General features: G+C 38.1%; 2 protein-coding genes across 2 annotated transcripts in view; both read left to right on the top strand.

Annotated features, from left to right (window-relative positions):
* The window catches only part of UFL1 (UFM1 specific ligase 1), a 43,183-nt gene extending 28,700 nt beyond the window's left edge, over nt 1–14,483 (top strand). The window contains exons 11-19 of the mRNA XM_048844955.2: nt 1,879–1,999; nt 4,473–4,595; nt 6,811–6,931; nt 7,576–7,742; nt 8,894–9,024; nt 9,192–9,272; nt 9,995–10,080; nt 10,535–10,715; nt 12,148–14,483. Of these exons, the coding sequence (XP_048700912.1) occupies nt 1,879–1,999; nt 4,473–4,595; nt 6,811–6,931; nt 7,576–7,742; nt 8,894–9,024; nt 9,192–9,272; nt 9,995–10,080; nt 10,535–10,715; nt 12,148–12,363 (1,227 nt within the window). The 3' untranslated portion in view covers nt 12,364–14,483. The remainder of the gene's footprint in view (nt 1–1,878; nt 2,000–4,472; nt 4,596–6,810; nt 6,932–7,575; nt 7,743–8,893; nt 9,025–9,191; nt 9,273–9,994; nt 10,081–10,534; nt 10,716–12,147) is intronic.
* A 4,090-nt stretch (nt 14,484–18,573) lies between these two features.
* FHL5 (four and a half LIM domains 5) overlaps nt 18,574–22,539 on the top strand; it is a 44,556-nt gene continuing 40,590 nt past the window's right edge. The window contains exon 1 of the mRNA XM_048844964.2: nt 18,574–18,777. The gene's annotated coding sequence lies outside the window, so the exon portion shown is untranslated. The remainder of the gene's footprint in view (nt 18,778–22,539) is intronic.

Genomic DNA, 22,539 nt, shown 5'->3' on the forward strand with positions numbered 1-22,539 from the left:
TACAAGTCTCCACCAAGGAGTTCCATCATAAATGTAATTAATGCATTATATTTTAACAAGAGTCATCAGCATGGACACGTGGAACCATGGCCGAAGCATGAAGAGCTATATGAATCTGTAGCACATCTGGCACATAAATATCTTGCAACGCCAGCTACAAAAGTGCCATGTAAATGCCTGTTCTCACTTTCAGGTGACGTAATTAAGAAGTGGTCATCGTTATCTCCCGTAAATGTAAACAAACTTGTTTCTCTTAGCGATTGGCTGCACAAGAAGTAGGACCGAGTGGACTTGTAGGATCTAAAGTTTTACATTGTTTTGTTTTTGAATGCAATTATGTAACAAAAAATACTATATTTGTAAGTTGCACTTTCACGATAAAGAAATTGTACAGTACTTGTGTGAGGTGAATGGAAAAATACTATTTCTTTTATCATTACAAATATTTGCACTGTAAAATCAAAAATAATAAGTGAGCACTGTACACTTGGTATTCTGTGTTGTAATTGAAATCCATATATTTTAAAATGTCGAAAAACATCCAAAATATTTAATAAATTTCAATTAATATTCTATTATTTAACAGTGCGATTAATCGTGATTAATTTTTTCAAGCGCAATTGATTTTTTTGAGATAATCATGTGAGTTAACTGCAATTAATCGACAGCCCTAATTTTAAGTGACTTTTTGCCGTGTTACTTCAACACTCTGGTTTGTTTAATAGAAAATTTCACTTTATGAAAAACTTCTTGTATTTTCCATGCTATTTATTGACCAATTTTTAAAAAGTATGTTTGTTCTCAGTTTTGCTTGTGTAAGGTCTTATTTTTCCATAAGCAATTTTAACCACACAGAGAAAAGCAAGAGTAAATTGAAACCCTTCCAGCCATCTTGATTTGTCCAGGACCATCCCCATATTCTTAAATCAGTTTGAGTAAAAGAGTCCCAAACAGTTTCCCAGCTCCTCTGTTGGACCAGCATATACTCCCCTCCCTCATTAATCTCTTACTTTTGGGGGCCCTCCTTCCCAGCTGCTGGGCTGGATGGCTGCTTGTTCCCTCCACCCGCTCTCAGTGCCTTGGACGACCATCTGCTTTCACCAGTGTCTCTTATAGCAAATCTTAGAGCAGCTGGTGCCAAGCAGTATCAGATCCCCCATCTTAACGCAGTGGAAAGCAGGATAGCTAAACCGAGAGGGTTTAGAAGGCCAGTTTTCCCATTGATCTTGTAACTACAAAAAGAGAAACCAGGGATTAGGGAGGCAGAGAAATGTCATGTGTTTTTTCCATGGTGTAAAGTTGTGATGAGGAACCAGCCTCACCTATTAGGAAGATATAAAGAGTTCAGGATATTCACGTGCACTGTTACCTTAGATTCAGTAAAATGCACACACAAACCTCTGGTGACTGAGACCCCTCCCCCCGTGAACCCCAGATTCTTTGGAGAGTTATGTTTTGGAAGATAATGTTGGTAATAGAATTAGGTTACAAAATTCAGTGCTGTAATTCTACCCAATCTATTTCAATAATTGTAGGTGACATACTTAAACACTGTTTAGGCTTCAGGATTTATGAAAATATTTGAGACGCGCACTGTCTGTAAGTTTCTTGACTGAATACATTACTGTAAAATAAATGTAATTTTTTACTCTATTTGTTTTACAGTTCTGTTCATTGATTACCTTTGTCCCATTGAGCTTGCAGGACAGGCGGTTGGGTTTGGAGGAGGAAAATAAGTGTCTTTTTCCTGTGCTGCATGTAGAACACATTCTGTGATTAAGACAATATGTTCTAAAATATCTAGACTGCATGAATGGTGCTTTATTAGTCACATTCTGCATTGATATTTTGAAATTAAATGAATTCTCTTCATTCCAGGAAATGAAAAATAACCCTGTTAATTTACTCACCGAAGAGGATCTGAAACAGGCTTCCATTTTAGAAAATTCATCTGCTAACAAAAAAGACAGAAAGGATGAAAGAAGGAAGAAAGCAACAGGTAAGGTACTCAGAATTATTTTTATTTATATAAAAGAGCACCTGTCTTCCCTTGGCTATACTTATTTATAAAAGTACTCCCATTTACAATTCCACCGGTTTCACCTAACCCTCTAACTGACGATAGTTAGTCAAAAAGTAAGCAATGAAAAATCCCCACCCCGACTCACCATCCTCCTCCTTCCTACTTTCCAAATGGCAGGGGAAATTGATGGGCTTTGCAGTGTACTCCAAAACTCATCAAATCCAGACCCTTTCAGATGAAGCTGGAGTGAGTTTTAAAGTCAGAGTCTATTATACTGCTAGATCATAATTATTTGAAGGTTCACAAGGTTGTTAGTTTTTAATACGTTCTGGGCCAAATTCATACTGGGTCTAAGCATGCATAGTTCTATTTAGTAATAAAATTTCTTACAATAGATCTCAATTTGCTCCAGAATGTAAATATATATAAAATCCTTCTGAATCTTCACAGTTTTCAGTCATCTTTAATCAGGGTAAACATAATGCAATAAGTCCTAAAGACTTCAATAAGGTAATTTAGAAATTTGTTTCAGTCCCTCAGTTTTGTGTTCTGTTACAAGCAACAGAATCAAAATACTGATATATTTAGCTTAATTGGATACACAGTATAACCGTATCTTTAAATAGAACATTAGTTTCTACTCTAAAGAGATCAGGACTGAGTTGGCATGGAAACCAAACTTATTCTCACCACAATAGACAGCAGATCTTTCTAGGGTATAGTTAAAGAGGAGTTTGAACTTTAATAGAAACTGTCATAAATAGAATGACTTCCAGCCTTGCTGGTGTTTTACTCTTCATAAGCATAAACTCTGTGTGTGTGTAAATATAGGCAGGTGCGTGCATACATACATAATATATCTTGCACCCTGGCAAATTGGCTTCAGTGATGTGGTGTTTTCTTTTTGGCCATTATGTAGCATGCATGACGATGACCCACATCACCATGGTTTAAGATTCCAGATAGTGTTGTTACATGTACTGGAAATAATGACAGATACCACTTATCACCTGTTTCGATGCTCTTAATGGTGGACAGTTTAATATGTATGAAAGTCTAAAATATATCAATGGTGTGTCTTTGCATCGAAACTGAAAACAGACAATAAAATAACAAATAACATAATAACAAATAAAATAACAAATAAAATAATAATGGTCGTTTTTTTACAGGTCCATTTAAAAAAAAAAAAAGGCTGAAAAACGTGCAGTGTTATAGTTCCTCTAACCAGGCTTTCATTGGATTTACGACCCATTCACCCTGTCATCTGTAAATTACAGCCTGCATGCTGTCTTGTGTGTGCTCTCCACAGATCAGATCTTGGTTGCACATGTCAACAATATAAGCAGCTTGTTTTGTGTGCTGATGCACAGTGTGAAAGATAGGATGCAAATCATTAAAGAGCTTCTTTTAAAAAAGCTTTTTATCATTTCTGCTTATTGTACTGTTAATTAAACAACCGATTCCTGCTCAACTTAATTGAGTCACAGTTCAAATAAACCTACGAAAAGCCTGTTTTTTTCCTAGAAAGTTACAAGGTGCCAGGGCTTACCCAAATATACAGCTGTTCCTAACCTACAGTTTAAGTATCACAAGTATCGCTACTATGGTCCCAGGACATGACTGAGCAGCAAGGCTTGGGAATTCATATTAAATAAATAGCCAGCAAGTTGTACGGTACAAGCATTTGAATATTGCCTTTGTATGTTTTTTGTTAAGCAATAGTAGAATTAATCCATTGTTTAGCCACTTGAGAATGTAATTATTTTTACATTAAAATTTGAGGCCTAAGACTTCAAAGTTATTTCTTATATGGAATCCAAATATTACAGAGTAAAATTTTGCAAATGAAAGAAGCAGAAACAAGGGCAGTGGAAAAGGAACATACTGAAAATTGAGGTGCTATCAGCAATTGGGTAAACGCTTATAGTGCAGGATTCTGTCCTCGTAATGTAGAGTATTCATGTTAATGACATGTTAAATACAACTGCAAAAATTTTGTTCAGTAGTTTAATGGTTCAGCAGCACTGACCTGCATTAATAAAAATCTTATTTTCAGCCATCAGGTTACCTTTCTTGTGTTTTGAGCAATGGTATCTGGTTTTGTTGTCTATCGGGAACGGTTATTTTACTAATGTTGTTTACATGTTATATATCATTTGATATGCGGAGTAGTCACATGTTTACTAAAATAAAATGAATTTTCTAATGAAGTGACAATTAATAAAAGTTGTGAATCAGTATGTTTGTTTTCATGTTCTTTAGTGACAGTTTGATATTTAAATAATCTGCAATATGTAATGTAGATTCCATTCATGATAGGTTGATAAGATTATTTCACTAGTATCTTTAACAGATAGTTCGGCCTCATTTGTTACCATAACTCTGGAAAAACATCACATTAAGGGACAATGCTTCTCTATGTACTAAACACATAATTTGTCACCAGAGGGCAGTGGAAGTGTGAGAGGAGGAGGTGGTGGAAATGCCAGAGAGATCAGGATTAAGAAAACTAAGAAGAAAGGAAGAAAGGATGCTGAGAGTGATGAGGAATCACAAGCAAGTAGCACAAGTTTGTAATTTTGTTTTTTTCATTTATACAATTTATCTCAATATAAATTGTGGTATTTCAATAAGCATTCATAGTGAACATTGTAAGCAACTCTTAAAGAAATCAAAGTAAAGGGAATTAGAGCAGAATTTTTACTAAATTCAGAAAATATAGAAAATAAACAACCTTGATTTCAAGATGCAGATCATACTTAATCTTTAAATATCTGCTGAATAATGTATGATAAACCCAGCAATTCTTACCTAATTCCAAGGTTTAACTAGCTTAAATTAGGAAATCCTAGTGATGACTAGAAATAACTGATCCTTTTTCCCTTAAAAAGGAAAACCTCCAGCCAAAAGTTTTAACTTTGATTCAGTGACCTATAGTGGTTGCAACTGAAAAATGAGCACAATTACAACACTTTTTTGTTCTTTTCTAAATAAAGGGGGAAACTTGCTGAGCTATAAATGTTGGTAAATTCTAACTTTTGAAAGGTGACTGTTATAATTGAAATATGAATGAAAACAATCTCTCAGAAGTTTTATGGTTAATCCTGCTAATTTCTCTTGTATAAGTCTCTTGAATCCCTAACAGTAACTAAAAGCAATTTCAATAGATTTGGATAGTTCACATAAGTATGTTTTATATTATAGCTGCTAGAATGCTTCTGTATCTGTGCCGCTATAGCCCCATAGTGTAGACACCTCTTCATCAGCAAAAGGGGTTTTTCTATCAATATAGTTTATCCACCTCTCCAAGAGACAATTAATGGAAGAATTTTTCCATCAACTTAGCTGCGTCTACACAGGGGGTTAGATCGACCTAAATATGGCACTCCGGGTGTGAAATTTTCATAGTCCTGAGTGACATAGCTAGATCATTTTTAAATGTAAACCAGGCCATAGGGCAGAAGTGGCCAAACTGTGGCTCGTGAACCACAAGTGGCTCTTTTACCATTAAAGTGCGGTTTGCAAGCCTCCTCCGCCCTTTCTCCCCCATTCTCCACCTACCAGACTGGGGTGGGGGCGGCGGGGAATGCTCAGGACCTCTGCCTTGCAGTGGGGTGGTGAGGTAGGAACTTCTGTCCAGCAGGAGGGAGGGTCTTGGGGCTTCAGGCCGCACCAGCTCTGGGCAGGTGTGCTCCGACTCTCGAACTTCTGAAGATTGTCATATGTGGCTTGGAGGGCCAGTAAGTTTTTCCACCCCTACCATAGTACAGTAATTCTTCAGACTGCTCATTTACTGGGTGAAATACTATCAAGGTGGGTTTTTTAAGTATAAGCCTCCATAGTTTCGTTTAAAATCAATCATTGCGTATATTAATATGTTGTAATAAATGTGTTGAGTTTAATAGCATTTGGTGAGTGCTGTTTGGCAAACTTTTATTTACTGAGCTCTTTTTCCGATGCTCAACCAGCTTGACTAACAGAAACCCCAATATAAATTCAAATCTAACCATTTCCTCACTTCCATGTCCTTAAAAAGTAGCTCCACCTCACCTGTTCATCCAACCGTGTCTTTTATTTCTTCATCACCTCTACCCCATCACTCTCAATGTTGCCATTCTTGATGCTTCATTTGTTTCTTCTTCAAGCAGGTCTGCATCTCTCTTAATGTTGCACCTTACACATGAAATCCCTTTCCTACTCTGCTTCTCCAAGTCACTCTCTTGCACTCCTTTTAATCCCCCTGAAAACTCATTTCTTCTGCAGTGTCCACAATTAAGGTAATGCTAAATTAAAAAGAAAAAATACAAAACCTCCAAAATATGTGTAAGTATAAGCGGAGTATCCATGTGATTGTATTGCTATAAACCCCCATTCCCTCCGTAATGCTTCTTGTACTCATTCATTGTGTTTTGAAATTTAGGTGAGAACCTGGCCTAAAGGGTGCTCTGTCATTTTATGTCTTGCTTTTGAGTGCTAAAACAAAAATTCTCTGCTCCAGGTAACAAATATGAGAAAAATCTAGAACTGACATTTTTATCTTTTGTGGATAATGTATTAAATATACAGTAGTAGTTTTCAAGTCATCCGAACAGAAAAATCAGTCTTTATTTGTGAGAGAGTTGTAACTGCATCGGTAGCAAAAGTCATACGGCTTAGCATTCACTGCTAATCCATTTCATGTTAGGGGTTAGAGCTACCTGACATTGCAATATCCTGTTCCACAGGGTATCTGTAACTAAAAACATCTCAATGTTCTGCCATTAAAATGCTCATGATCATTACAGGTAGGAATAAGCATCTGGAGATTCCTTTCATGTCACAGGAAGAGATTCAAGATGTTTTAAGGAGCCATATACAGGACTGCCCTGAAGAGCTTATTACAGAACTTGCCGAACATTTAATACGGTAAGTGCACTAATTCATCTTTGTAAAATTAGGTGTTTAATGATTCATTCTAAATGAATCTCCTCCTGCTTGCTTTGACTAGAAGAATAGTACTTTTGAGAGTGAGAGCAGAATTGTAGTGCTTGCTAATTGGTGTGGCTGTCTAATATTGCAAACCTCCTGGTATATCGGAAATCTGTGCTGATACGACATTCTAGGAAATGCTGCTTCTATACTGTGAGAATGACGTGAGAAAAACCCCATACTATTTTAAGTGCATCTTAACGGTCTTATCTGAAATCAGTTCAGTGACCATTTGGAACAGTTTATAAATAGCATCGTCACTGGACATCTTATACCCTTTTTTCCCCTCTTGTTTGGATTTAGGACAAGTTTTATAGGCCTGTGAAATTGAAAACATTGACAAGGACTTAACTATATCCTAACAAATTGTGTTGCTAGAAGTACGAGAAATACATAATATGTGTACATTTTAATAATCTATCATCACTTACGTGTTATTACTTTTAGATACACTTTTATCGCATTCTGGAATCTACATGTGGAACAGGAGTATAACAACTTTCTCATTAATAATGAATGTATTTGGATAAACCCTACTTTTTTAAATAGTTGTAAGATCTTCCTTTTTTTCCTGTTCTGAGGTCCCTAACAAAGAGCTACCAGGAAGTGGTACGTTCAGTATTCGTGTCTTCAACCTCTTCTTCGTCTGGAGCTAGCAGGAGGCGGACCATCAAGGATTTGCAGGAAGAGGTTTCAAATTTGTACAATAATATCAGATTATTTGAAAAGGGAACAAAGCATTTTACAGGTACAACAAATATTTCCTTAAAAAAAAAATATGAACACCTCAGTACTAGAAAGGTGATGACATTTGAATATATTAAGAAAAGTGACAAATTATTAAGGATGAAGAACTATGCTGTCATTGAGTAGAGTCTGTTTTAGCTAAATCTAGTTGTATTTAAATGATATAAATGCCAAGGAGGGAGCGGAATTACGGTGGTACTGTAAGGATGTAATCTGTATCTATGGGAAGTTGAGGATGAAACTAAGAACTGGGAAATTATGCTGAATATGAGGAAAAGTATCCTGATTGTGACATTTGTTTGATTATGGAATAGTCTCCCAAGTGAAGTAGCAGAACCCTCATCACTTGAATCACTTAAAACATGGATGAACAAATCACTAGGCAATATACTGTAGTCAACACTTCTCAAATTTCTTCACATTATGGACAACATCTTAATTTAGAGGGTCTCCCTTGCTATTCACACTTGCATAGCATCACTGTGGCAACTACAGTTCTTGCTTACATGTAAAAAGTAGCATTAGAGGAAACATGAAATATTTCTAACTGTCTCTAAAGCAGTAAGTTGTCTGCCTTTGTAACATATATTAATCATACTGTCTCTTTTTGCCTTTCATTACATTTACCCCTAGTATCTGTTCCTCTTCATCCTGCATGTGTTTCTCTGCACCTCCTTCCTGTTCTTTCTGTTTAGTTCTCTGAAGGTGCTGCCTCTTTGCCTTGTCCCTGGAACCCTGCTGCTTTAGTCCCTTTTCTCCTGCTCTTTGGGATAGTTCTCTCGTGTGGTGGCTGGCAGCTCCAGTCTCATTTGTGGTTCAGGAGCTGTCCTCAGGCACCAGTTTCTTCTCCTCCTTCTGTAGCTGCATCCCCTAGTAGTATCGGCTGCTCTGACTCCTCCATTCCAGTTGCATTTTTCAGGCCTCCAGGCTCATGCTTGCCGTGAGGAACATTGGACTCCTATAGAAGCAGCTGGAAACAAGGAGAGCTTGCACCACATGTCCAGCTACCTTTCTGTGGACCATCGGTAGTCCTTAGCCCACTGCATGGGAGCCACTGCTATAGGGAAATCTGAACTGTCATGTGGGTGGATTAGACAACATAATAAGTTACTTTCTTACTCTGCTTTTACTTACAGAAATTATATCTTACAGATGAAACACAAACTAATCTTGCCAAACACATGCTGAAGACCATTTGTACAGACATCACAAATCTTATTTTCAACTTCCTTGCTGCCGATGTAATGATGGCAGCAGAAGATCGTACTGCCATTACAAGTGAGGTATGTAGATACCACTTTTATTCCTCTTTAAGGCAATTTCATTTTAATAATTGCAATATTAATACTCTTTCCTAACTCTTTGTAACAGCTTCTCAGTTATAAAGTATTGACATGAAGATAAACCTGAAATTTATTTGTAAAACAATATTACGTTTTTTTCCCAATAGGTCAGGAAAAAGATTTTAGGTAAATTACCTGAAGAGACCAGAGGTCCTTTAACTAAGCTACATACTTCTCTGAATGGCAAGGTAAATTTCTCCAAAAACTTCCAGAGTTCTGATTATCCATTCTACTAATGTAATGCTAGTTAAAGATTCTGATAGGTGATTACTGTTGCTGGGAAGGCTGCATACAAATATCCTCAATCTGAATTCTTGTAAATCAATAAGAATAAGTAAATCTTCATTCCATAAACATTTTTAAGGGGCTAGAGGGTAATCTCAATTTATCATGTTGGCAGTAGACATAAAAATGCAGTTTCTTAACCTTTATTTAGAACACTTAATGTTTCATGTATTCTCCCCCTAAAATTCTTGAGCCCTTACCTCTATAGGCATTTAGCCATCATAATCATTAAATTGTGGACTATAGCAGCTGTAAAACAAAACTGCAAAGAACGAGTTACTGCCTAATCTTTTCTTAAGAAAAGTAGATAATATTGCAATACCTTGTAGAAGATATCCTATTGTATACTTTTTTCCACAATGTATTAGCATTAGAAATGGATTGCATTCAGTTACTTAATTTTATTCCGTTTACTATTTAAATATATAAACTTTTTTAAAGGTTTAGTAACATTTTATTTTAAACAGAATCCTTTCCCCTGTCCTTACATTGTTGATTATTTTACATCTCTATGATCTGAATGCCATAAATTTGAACAGGGAAAAACGATGTGCTATAAACTAGGGTTTTTAGCCACTAGCACAAATTAAGTGTCTATATACCTGGGTCTAATTTTTTTTTATAGAGTTTAGAAGACTTTCTTTTGTGCCTTGATTCTTCAGCAGATGCTTGTGATATCATGGTGAAAAAAGGGGACAAAAAGAAGGAAAGGTAACTTTTAAATTGTATAGCATTATATCTGCACACATTTTAGATAATTAACTTGGTAGCAGTGGAACATGTAGCTAAATAAAGGGTGGAGGGGGAGATAAATTCAGGGCTCTTCTTTTTAGACAAAGTTTAGGCATCTTTCCAAACATCAGATATTTAATTTGCAGAGAGCGTACCAAGTTTGAAGCTAATTTTTCTGATGGTGGAGATGGCTGCTTTATATCATTTTTTACAGAGATGTAATTTTAAAAGTTCAGGATGTCATTTTTCAAGAGCTTTGAGCTTGGCCTATGGCGAGCACTTCTGAAAATGCCACCCATTAATACTAAGAATCAGTCTGTTGGGAGGAAAAAAGTTAATATCCATCAAATCTAAATACATATTATAAATTCCAACCAGATAAAGAACAAAACAGAAAAAAAATGTTTTCTCTATGCACTTTTTGTTTTCTTAGGCAAATTCTGTTTCAGCATAGACAGGCTCTGATTGAACAGTTGAAAGTTACAGAAGATCCAGCTCTTGTTTTACATCTGATATCGATCCTGTTGTTTCAGTTTTCAACACAGTGCATGCTTCATGCACCAGGAAGATGTGTACCACAAATCATTACTTTCCTAACTACTAAGATCCCAGAGGTATCTTACTTACGAAATTGCATCCTGTAGTGTCTGACTGTTTTAAGGAAAGCATGGAACTGTCCAGCACTGAATAGTTCTAGGTGTAGAATATAAAGTTATAGAATCTATAGGCCTAGAATATAAAACATATAAATATATAGATATAAAATATCTATAGGTGTAGAATATAAAAGTTCTCTCTATTTTATCTGACTCAGTCTGTTTATTGGCGTTAGCACTCTAGCACAGGGATCGGCAACCTGCGGCACGCCAGGGTAAGCCCCCTGGCGAGCCAGGCTGGTTTGTTTACCTGCCGCATCCGCAGATTCGGCCGATCGCGGCTCCCACTGGCCGCAGTTTGCCATTCCAGGCCAATGTGGGCTGCGGGAAGCAGCAGCCAGCATGTCCCTCGGCCCGCGCCACTTCCCGCAGCCCCCATTGGCCTGGAACGGTGAACTGCGGCCAGTGGGAGCCGCGATTGGCCGAACCTGCGGACGCGGTAGGTAAACAAACTGGCCCGGCCCGTCAGGGGGCTTATCCTGGCGGGCCACATGCCAAAGGTTGCCGATCCCTGCTCTAGCACTTCCATGTGGCTTCATCTGTCACACGTCATCTGTAAATTATAGTGATCTGTGAGGATGATTCAGAGCTATGAGGTGTCTCTATGTCCAACTCTTGATTGTAGTTTAAAGGTTGTAATTTCACTGAGCCGTTGATGGGGTGGTTCCATGGGATCAACAACGTAAATGTTCACCAGAGTCTACAGCAGGGATGGGCAAACTTTTGGCACAAGGGCCATATCTGGGTATGGAAATTGTATGGTGGGCCATGAATGCTCATGAAATTGGGGGTTGGGTACAGGAGGGGATGCGGACTCCGGCGGGGGGTGTGGGCTCTGGGGTGCAGGAGGGTGGGACTGAGGGGTTCGGAGGGACATGCCACTGCTTCTGGGAGCCGCGCGGAGCAACCCCTGGAGCTTGAGGGGTAGATGAAAACCTCTGAAGGGCTGGATGTGGCTCTCAAGCCATAGTTTGCCCACCCCTGGTCTGCAGGTATCTGCAAACTTTATTGGATTCACCTTCCAAGGGCGGATCATTGAACAGGTCCTCATTCTCTAACCGTTACCTCTCCCCAAAGAAGTGAGAGTAAATCCTGACTTCTTTCAATTAAATTTTAAAGAAAATCCAAGGTATACCCAAAAATGTGCTTCAAACTGCTGTTAATTACTGCATAGCACTCCCTCCTCCAGTGGCTAAACATGCTGTTTCTGTAGTATAGATGCCTGTTCATTACTACAGACATTTAATTTTTGATATGCTATAAAATATTCATGTGACAATTTAGATTGTAAAATGTCTTGATGAAAAAATATTGGCTGACTTTAATCTCAAAGTCAGCTGTGCTCCTTTAAATAACCTTAACCCATTTCTTTAATGTTTTCCCCCCTCAGGATCAACATTCTCTTCTGGTCAAATACCAGGGATTAGTGGTGAAACAGTTGATCAGTCAGAATTATAAGATTGGACAAGGGGATGATGACACAGTGGATGATAACCTAGGGGACAAAGAAAGTGCAGACACTATTCGAAAAGAACTCCAAGAAATCACCGCCTCTCTCAAAGATCTTGTTCTCAGACCCAGAAAATCTTCTGTAACAGAGGAGTGAAGGTCTAATTAAATTTAAATCCAGGGAACAGTCAGAATATTTTTTTTCTGAAAGGAGAAAGAAGTTCACTGTGTTGGGGTCATGGAGAATGGTTGAAATAGCCTTGGCTTCCAAAACTTTGCATATAGAATTGCAGCCTGAAGGATAACAGGCAGTGGTGGATACGAATTTCGTTTTATGTTCTTTTAAAAAAAATAAATATTACCATAGTGCATGCATTGTTACAGAAGACATTAATAGCAACACTTACATTGGCAATGTAATTAAAATTCTAAGATGGAGGCTTTATGTAGTATCTCAGGAAATATTTCCTCTTTGCAGTGGTTAAGAATTCTTATACGTATATCCATAAGTTTATAATTTGCTTTTAAGTTGTGAATTTTCGCCTCCCCCCCCCTTTTTTTTTTTTACCTGTATAGTAATTATCAAAATGTAAATGTCTGTATTCCATAGCTACATTTTTAAATTAAGGTTATAGGTATGTAATAGCATGAAATGAGAGGTCATCTTTACTTTTTTGATCTCATGAGGTGAAACTTTTTCAGGAGTGCATATCCTCCCTCCCTCCTCACCCCCCAGCAGTGCAGAGGTTGAAAATAAAATGGTCAGGCACACCTGCACAAAATGGTAAAAATATCTGATCAGTTCAAGTAAGGTTATTAACCAAGGAGGTTATGGTGCTGAATTAAGGATGAATTTCTAGAACCTTTTTCAATGAATTCCAGTGAATTCTGTGCACGCTATTATTTTTCATGTCCCTTAGCTAATGATTTGTCATAAAACTGTTAAGGGATGCAAGTGACCTGCATTGGGTTTTTGTTGGTTGGGTTTTTTTGAGGGAGTGAGGTGGGGGATTTCTGTAGTTAGTATACAAGTTAGCTTGTTCATTTAACTGAAGGGCACTCTTACTACAACAGTTTCAGATATGATTCCTAGAGAGGTTTCTTAAGGAGCAAACATCCCTTATATATGCCATTTTTATTTGAGAGAGTTTGGTTCAGAATTCTGTTCACTTTACAGTATGTTTCTTAAAAGAAATTCTGAAAATGTTAACCATTTTGGATATCTGCTACAGTGTTTTTTCTAGTGTTAACCTATTCCCAGAGGTATTTGATATTATTTAGCAATATTTTTGTCATGTCCATTGTAATTTACATCATTTATACATGGGGTATATTATATGTCTTAGAGAAAATGTGTAAAGTATACCAACTAGAATCCTTTCAATATTGGTTAATTACATAATTTTTGTGCATCTGTTGTGTATATTTTTTTTATTTGTTTTGGAGCCAGTGCAATTTTAATTTATCAGATCAGTTTCAGCTTGTTATTATTGGAGTATGCAACGATTATATATACTTGTAATGTTACCTAGTTGCTTGCATAAAATCAAGTCTGAATAGCAAGGTAATAGACATTGCTGTCCAGTGAAAATAATAGTTGTTCTAAGTAATCTCTCTCTCTTGTCAAAACTGTTTTGGCACTGAGAAAAACCTACTGTAGGGATGTTACCAAGTGGCATTGTCTGTTAAATTCCTGCAGGTCGTGTGCAGTGGTGTACACTGGGTGGAAGTCAACCAAAAATGTTCCAAAAACTGTAATTGCAACAAAAGAAAGGTGACTTGAGATTTGAGCTTTTGTCCTACTGCATTTAGGCTTGTTTTTAGAATGCAGTTTAAAAAACAGAATCACGTATACAAAATCACTAAATTACTGTACGAAATTCAATAATACCTTTACAAAACAGCAGTGATTCTGTACAAACCATAATACAAAAGAGCAGCTCCACTCTCTGCCCTCCAGACTTAGAGGCAGAGACAGTTGTGTCCATCATCCTAGCTGGAAGCCCCCATGCAACCATGTCACCTGAAAAGAAGGGCCAGAGAAAAGCAAAAGGGGAAAATATTCTGACTGCTTTAACTTTGTTTAAAAAATAAAAAATGGTTTGCTTACAGTAAACCTACTTAGTCTCTTATTGAATCAAAATAATTCTAATTTTCCTATATTAAATCTCCACACTTTTAAATGGCATTGGTGATTTTGTAAATAATACTCTACAGTCTGATCTTCTTTATGCAAATATAATTATTTTAATAAAGTTAATGATTAAGTGGATAAAATAGTTTCTGCTGTTGACTTAACCACTGATATATTGATTGGATTTGCACTTGTTGCTTAAAGTGCAGTTGTTAATGTGCTCCATTTGATTTGTTATACTTGCAATTTTGAGTGCTTCTCTTTTTTGCTTAATACTGTTATAAGACATCATAATAATGAACTTGTTATAAGTCTCCTACATAATGCAACAGATTTTTTAAATTACAGGCCACATGATGAGAATAATACAACATTATTTAAAAAGGCTAGGAAAGAAGTACTAACACTCCAGTAGTGGTCTCTTCCTGGAATGTTCAGTGGCTAATTTCAGCACGAGTAACCTTCACCAGTGTATCCATGCCAGAAAAAACAAGTATTAGCTGGCTGGCTGTCAAGTGCAGAGGTTAACATTCCTAGTTAAAGGGGTCTTAATTATGAGAGAGAGAAATGGAATATTGTTTCCCCAAACACTTTGCTAATGAATTTTTTTCCTATGTATGATGGACTTAGGAAAGGATTCCTATTCGTCTTAGGCCTCTTATCCTAATGATCAGATGTTCAGTTCACAAAGTAAGGCTGCCTGTTTCTTTTTCAGATAAATGTACATTGTCGCTTCATTTAAATTACTCTGTAGAAAAAGGCTGGAAAGCAGCATTACTGTGGCCAACTTGCCCCCTCATTCCACTCACTAACAATACAATGCTCCATAAAATTCTTGTATATAGTCTCTTCCAAAGTTTCTTTAAAAAAAAAAAAATGTGCGATTACTTAGGGTAACTCTTGAGCTTAGCCTTTGACAAGTGGTGGCATTTGAAGACTATTGTAATATGTTGTGTACTCACAACTTAAATGACTTGCACGAGTGCAGTCTAAGATTGATGGTGTAATCTAACAGAGGCTGTCCGGAGTTTCTGATAGGTATTTAGAACTTCTGTTAAAGCTTTCTGTATACCTTTTGGTTAATGTTTTAAATGGCTTCATGTTTTTGATCTTAACATTTTCTTCACAGTAAGGGTCTGTGGGAGCTGTAGACTTTTTGAAGGAAGTTTACTCCTGTCATGGAAAGCATGGTTGTAACTGAAACATACAAGTGATGGTCATTTGAAGTTTTGGGATTATTAAAATGCTTTATTGTGAGAGCAGAAATCTTTCTCTCTGATATTTTAAATAACTGCTCATTTTTTGTAAGTGTAATTTGAAGAATACATTCAAAAAGAATACATTCAATGTAGTAGTGAAATGGGATTTTAAATTTATTTTTATGAATGATGAGGGATTTAAACCTTGGTTAAAAAGAGAAATTTGAGTGAACTGACCTGAGCGAAATGAAAGGGGGGGGAAGAGATGTCTTCAAGAGGCTCATGTTAATGACAAACACCATGCTGATATTAGTGAGGGTAGAAGTGGAAGTTTAAGTCAAATCAGGGTGGTCTGGTTATACCCGTGAAGTAGGTTGCTTTGAAGGGCTATGTGTGGCAATAGCTCATTTTGGGTTCCGAGGAAAGGGCAGCTGGCTTTTAATCTCCATATTATCCTCCAATTCAGTGGTCTCCAAACTTTTTTGATCGCACACCCCCAGGAAAAAAAAAGATTGCCGAAAGCGTGCCGCCGAAGAAAAGAAAAGGGAGGGGCTGCCGCAGGCGTGCCGCCGAAGGCAAAAAAGAGAAGAGCTGGTCTGTAGAAGAGCTGCCGCAGGCACGCTTCTGCTGCCGCTGCACAATCAAAGGTAGAAGAGCTGCCGGTGGCGTGCCGGCGATGCTCCTCCTGCCGTGCACCCCCAGGGATCGTCTTGCACCCCACTTTGGAGACCACTGCTCTAATTAACCCCTTATTAGTGAAGGTTTTCACTTTGCTTTAAATGCTTAAAGCAAATCTGGCAGGTTATAGAGACATAGTATCCCTTCTGCAAGTTCCTTCCAAGAATCAGGGAAGAACACTTCCATTTGAAGTTTGGAGAAGGTAACATGCAGGGGAAAGTGAGCATATATTTCATACTTTCCCTGAAAAGAACATACTGCTTGTGTAATGTGCATACCACACAGAAGGCAGCAAGTACACGTGGTATGGGCTTTAACCAGGCCACAGCTTTGAGTCAAATTACATCCAAGCTTCCTGTCGGATAGCCCAGGGGTCCGTTGCCAATTATTGGGGTGTTTGCACCACAGGGGAGCCAATCTGCGGTTTTCTGGGCACCTCCACACACACCGCCCCACTAGCATCCCTCTCCCTTTTGTGAGTTGAAGTGAGAGGGGACCTTGACGCCCACCAGCACCACTATAGCAGGGTACTCCCCCCAGGATAGTGTCCTAGCCCCTGGTTCACATTTGATCCCGAGGATGTTAGATACAACTTGTAAGGAGATGCCCTTGGGGTGCCCATTATTTTACCTTTTGGTAGCTGGAGCCTAGATCAGCCAGTTCCTGCACTGAGCACTTGCAACAAGGAGAGGGCAGCATGAGGTCGGCTGCCTCCACTCCATCCCCATATGGGCTACCTAGGAGTTCATCCAGCCCTACACTGAGATTATCCAGGAAAAAGTTGACACCTATATGAGTTGCACCTTAATCTGTAAAGCCACCATTTGATGAACTGGTGGCTGAAGGACCGGCAGCTGGAGGAGCCCAGGCGTTGGGTGCCCTCCCATCCCACACCTGCAGACACCCAGCATCTTCTGTGATCCTACATTCATGCCCCCCTTGTACTTCTCCTCAGGCCTGACCCTGGAGCCCCTACCATCGCTCCCATCAGTACTGCCCACCTGAGATCATGTGGCCATACTAAGGGGAGTCTGCTGAACCCCAAACACATGCAGAGGGGGTTAGAACACTGGAGCTCTTCCAGTGGGCCCTAACTGTTCATGACTTCACCCTGTTGTGCCTGACCATTGTTTTACAGTACTCCAAGCTGATCTAAAATGGACTGCATCAGCACAACAGGACAAGCTAAATACAGCTAATGACTCAGATAACTAATAGGAGAGAACTTAATTTCACCAGAGTCGATGAGACACCGTATGTTTTCACACATTTAATAAAGCAGTCAGTCACCGGGCAATGGACCTGATAAAAATCCTGGCAGTAGTGATCAAGAGAATGATTAAAGAGTTTAACTAATTGAAATGAATTAGGCATAGATCACCTAGAGAATTTATTGCCTGGAATTGGCAAATTTTACCAAAGTCTTCTGACTGCCTAGTACAAATAGCCAACGTAATATGTATCTAAACAGAGTAACAGAATTCTTTTGGCAATGACATAAACAGCACTTCTGTCCACTTGACATGCAAGGCTTGATTCAGCACTGAAATATGTTGGTTCCTGGTGGTGTAATCCCGGGAATATAATGGTGGAAAGTCAGCATTGCCTTGGGTCTGCAGTGGCTCAAGCCACAACCAGCCATTCTTGTTTTAAGTTGCTTAATTTCAGCCTATAGTTTCAACTGGATATAATAATTCACTGAAGGCCTGCACAAGGCCCTATGCAATGAGTAAGCTGTTCTGTAGTCCCATGTGGTGGATAGAGTGACCATAGCCCAAGCACTGGAGAGGTTACCTCTGCTCCAATTCTAATGAGGCCAGCACTGAGATGAGCCTTGGGAGGGGTCCAGAGAGAAGCCATTCACTTCCACTGATGTGGATCCAGTCGCCAGGAACCCCTGCCTAGAGGGACAGCACAACCCTTCCAGTCTATAAACTGGACTAGCAGCAAGAAGTGGTGTTGTATGGAGTCTCAAAGCCTTTCCCTAAATTGGAAGAGTATAGAATTTTAACCTCTCCCTTCTACCCCTACCCACAGACCCCATGCAGAATACCCCAAAGACTGTGTAATCAGGGTTTTTAATGTTAGTTCTGAGTTTTATCAAATGTCTTGGATGCACTTTTCAAAGAACATGTGCATAAACTATCTGAGGATGAACATGTTCAGTCTTTCTCCTCCCCCCCACCCCCCCACTAAATTTTTACTAAAGCTCCTCTTTCTTTCTGGCTAGATCTTTGAAATTCTGTCTCTGAAATATGCTCCTTTAAGGACCTCCTATGTGGTATGTTTTTGTCTATCGTTTGTAAACACAATACGACAAAGAATGATTTTGGTTCAGTGACAAGGGAACTAGCTATTTGCATGTCATGAGGTCTAAGGGAAACAAACTGACCCTCAACCTTCTTCTGCAGAGCCAAAATCTGATGGGATCCTCAAATAGCTCTGGCAGATTATTCTGTTTATTTTGGATTTAATGAATGCTTATTTCTGTGAAAGCTAATCTATTTTCCCCCTTTATTATGCTACACAAGTCATAAGAAGCAGCAGCTTGAAACCAAATGTGAGTATTGTAGTAACTCCTTTCCCTTATTATTTACCTTTCCACTGTTTTATCTGATAGTTTTTAAATATTTAGGTCGATATACCAGGTAACCAATTTAAAGTTTATGAACAACTAAGCAAGAACCTTTTCTCTTTGGTCATAGATTAATTGACTTTTTTGTTCAGTTTCTAGTAGTGTTTTGTTTTAATTACTTTTATATAACTGATGGGATTTGTGACAGAGACATGAAAGTACATTTTTCTTAAGAATAGTACTACATTTTCCTTTAAATTGGCTGAGCCCGTATACTTTAGATGCATCTTCCTAGGACTGCCTACAGAATTCCATGAACATATTCAAACAATCTTGGTTGTATGTGCCATGAAGCACTCCCAAGATTTTTGCTGGTTTAACTGTTATCAATTTATTAATTTTTTTAAAATTAGATAACTAGGATTTACTGTGCTAACTCCAAGAAACCAACCAATAAACTGTAGATGCTGTTTTCTTCTATACATACATACAATATGATGGGGGCTAATTTAGCTACAACTAATCAGGAGAAAGATCTTGGAGTCATCGTGTATAGTTCTCTGAAGACGTCCATGCAGTGTGTAGCAGTAGTCAAAAAAGCAAACGGGATGTTCGGAATCATTAAAAAAGGGAGAGAGAATAAGACGGAGAATATCTTATTGCCCTTATATAAATCTATGGTACGCCCACATCTTGAATACTGCGTACAGATGTGGTCCCGTCATCTCAAAAAAGATATACTGGCTTTAGAAAAGGGCAACTAAAATGATTAGGGGTTTGGAACGGGTCCCATATGAGGAGAGATTAAAGAGGCTAGGACTTTTCATCATGGAAAAGAGACTAAGGGGGGATATGATAGAGGTATATAAAATCAGGAGTGGTGTGGAGAAAGTGAAGAAGGAAAAGTTATTTACTTGTTCCCATAATATAAGAACTAGAGGCCACCAAATGAAATTAATGGGTAGCAGGTTTAAAACAAATAAAAGGAAGTTCTTCTTCACTCAGCACACAGTCAACCTGTGGAACTCCTTGCCTGAGGAGGTTGTGAAGGCTAGGACTATAACAGGGTTTAAAAGAGAACTAGATAAATTCATGGAGGTTAAGTCCATTAATGGCTATTAGCCTGGATGGGCAAGGAATGGTGTTCCTAGCCTCTGTTTGTCAAAGGGTGGAGATGGATGGCAGGAGAGAGATCACTAGATCATTACCTTTATGTTCACACCCTCTAGGGCACCTGGCATTGGCCACTGTCGGTAGACAGGATACTGGGCTGGATGGACCTTTGGTCTGACCCAGTATGGCCGTTCTTATGTTCTACTAGCCAACTTTCATAGTACCTGCCAGTGAGAGCAAGGTACTATGTGCTCAAATGTACCTTTACGATGAGGTAGATCACTTTTTTAGACCCAAAGTTACTTTCATCGCATATAGTGGAATGTTCTTGTTGTATATTTAATGTAAAATTAACTCTAAAATTTAGAGTTTAGACAAAGTTTAGACATGATATAAATCTACATCAAACATTATTTCATCCTTTTTCCTCCACTATTATGTTATGTCTGAGTCTCAGCTTTTTAAAGTTCTCTGCCACAGATTTGGGACTTGAAGTGTTAAGAACTATATTGAAAGGACATGCCAGTGCTTAGTAAAAAGTGTTCTTTTCACACTGTCTGTTCACACTGTCACATTAAAAAGCTTTATGGATAATGAGATTAAAATTTTCCGTAATTTAAAGTCAACAACTTATATTAATCACTGTACTATCAGATTTTATGTATGTAGTACATTCAGGCAATTTTTCTTTTACTAATAAGCCCCAAAATCATACTTTGATAAAACTGTCAAACGCAATTTAGATTGTAAACAAATGACTTTTCTAAAATACACTATTTTTGTAGCTTTCCTTATTTTCAGCAGATGTTACGTGCCTAAAGCTTAACACAGAACCTCTTATATTAAGAAAACAACTTTGTGCTATCTGTTTTGTTCACATCTAATATTCATTCCCACATTTGTCTTCATTATGTATGATTACTTGACATTTCTTGAAATATTTTAACAGAACAGGCTGGAACAGATTTATATATTAACGTTATCACATTGCTGACAGTCTTGCCATATAATTTTATTGCATTGTCACAAAAGTCACTTAGATTTAAGATTGCATAATTTGTAGAAATTTAAGATGGCATGTGAACCTTCTTGAAAGAGTAAAGAGAATTGAAATAATATGCTGTTTGAAAGAGACTCTGACCAGTTTTGACCCATGGTGTCTCAACGTTATTTGCAGGCAGACAAGTTTAAAGATTTTATTGATTGATTGGTGGACATTGTAAGGTTCAGAGTCAGTTGTCCTTTTGGCCACAGTTTTCCTTTTGCTGATAAATCCAGTTTTCTTTCAATTTCTTGGCTTTTACTTTTATGGTTGAATTTTACTTCTCATACAAGTTGAAGTCTAACAGCATTGGCTAACTGTGGATAAAAAGAGGGGAAAAATGCGAACTCTCCAGAAGAGTTCTTCCAATAATGTAAAGTTTTAAGTCAAGGGGTGAAATCCTAGCCCCATTCAAATCAATACAAAACTCCCATTGACTTCAATAGGGCCAAGATTTCATCTGAGGGTTGGGGCCAAGAGCCTTAGGAATGGGATCATCCTTAATTCTTGTAGACATTTCCCTGCTGGTTGGCTGAGAAATGAGATTGTGTAGAACTCCCATTGAATCAATTCCCTTCCAGTCTAGCTATCCTATGGAGCCCCAAACACTGAGTTTGCAGAGTGGAATGATGCATTGCATCTTATGTTCTACTTGTCTCTCTCTCGGGGGGGGGGGGGGGGGAACTGGGCATCCAAAAATATTTAGGTGGCTTTTGAAAATCTCAGCCCATATATTTAAACTTTACCTTCTTGAAAAATCCTATAGAATTGAAGAGGGGTAAAATTATTAAGGTTTCACAGAAATGTAATAGGGCAGCATAGAAGTTACTCCACAAATAGAGGGAATTTAATGGAGAATTATATAAACTATCCCACAGAATTCTATAGCAGGGATATAGTCTTCTATGAAATTGTACAGTGTGGTCCAAAAAAGTAGTGGCTGAATCTCCCCATTGTTTCCAGTTTCCTTTTCTTAGAGCTAAAGCTTTTATTTGACTCTAGTTAATATGACTTCTTCAAAACTTTCCTTCTATTTGCATCTTGCTTTGTCCCACCTTTCGCAGGCCTCTGCCCTTGAGTTGTGTTGTTTTTTAATTTTCCCCCGTCAGGTTCTTCATCACTTCAGTGTTCCTTCCTACTCCCCACACCAGCTAAAATTCTAGACCTTGTCATTTCAGTAGGTTTTCTGAAATACAGCAGTGTTGTCCTGTGGTTTATAACTCTTTAAGCAACTTAATAGTTACCACTAAAATGGTGTTTGTAACTCTCCATTTACTCTCGCAGTGCAAGGGTACTTCTCTCTCCACCACCTGTGGAGTGCATTTTTACTTTTGTGTTTTAATTTGTCCTATTTAATTTTTAAATAGGTCCATCTGAATTTGTTTTACACCCATCTAAGTATGAATGAGTTCTTATGGTTCCATTAGGTATGGGACTCTGGTTCTCCTTTCTCATTTGATCTCTTAGTTGAGGTATTGTGTGTTAATTATCTATGTTCTGATTAAATTTGCTGAATTAAGGTCAAATGCCTGCCATAATTAAATTTCTGTACCTGAATTCTGTACTCTCCAACTAGCACCACCCCACAGTTG

Source organism: Caretta caretta, chromosome 3 (assembly GCF_965140235.1).
Source record: "Caretta caretta isolate rCarCar2 chromosome 3, rCarCar1.hap1, whole genome shotgun sequence".
NCBI lineage: Eukaryota > Metazoa > Chordata > Testudines > Cheloniidae > Caretta > Caretta caretta.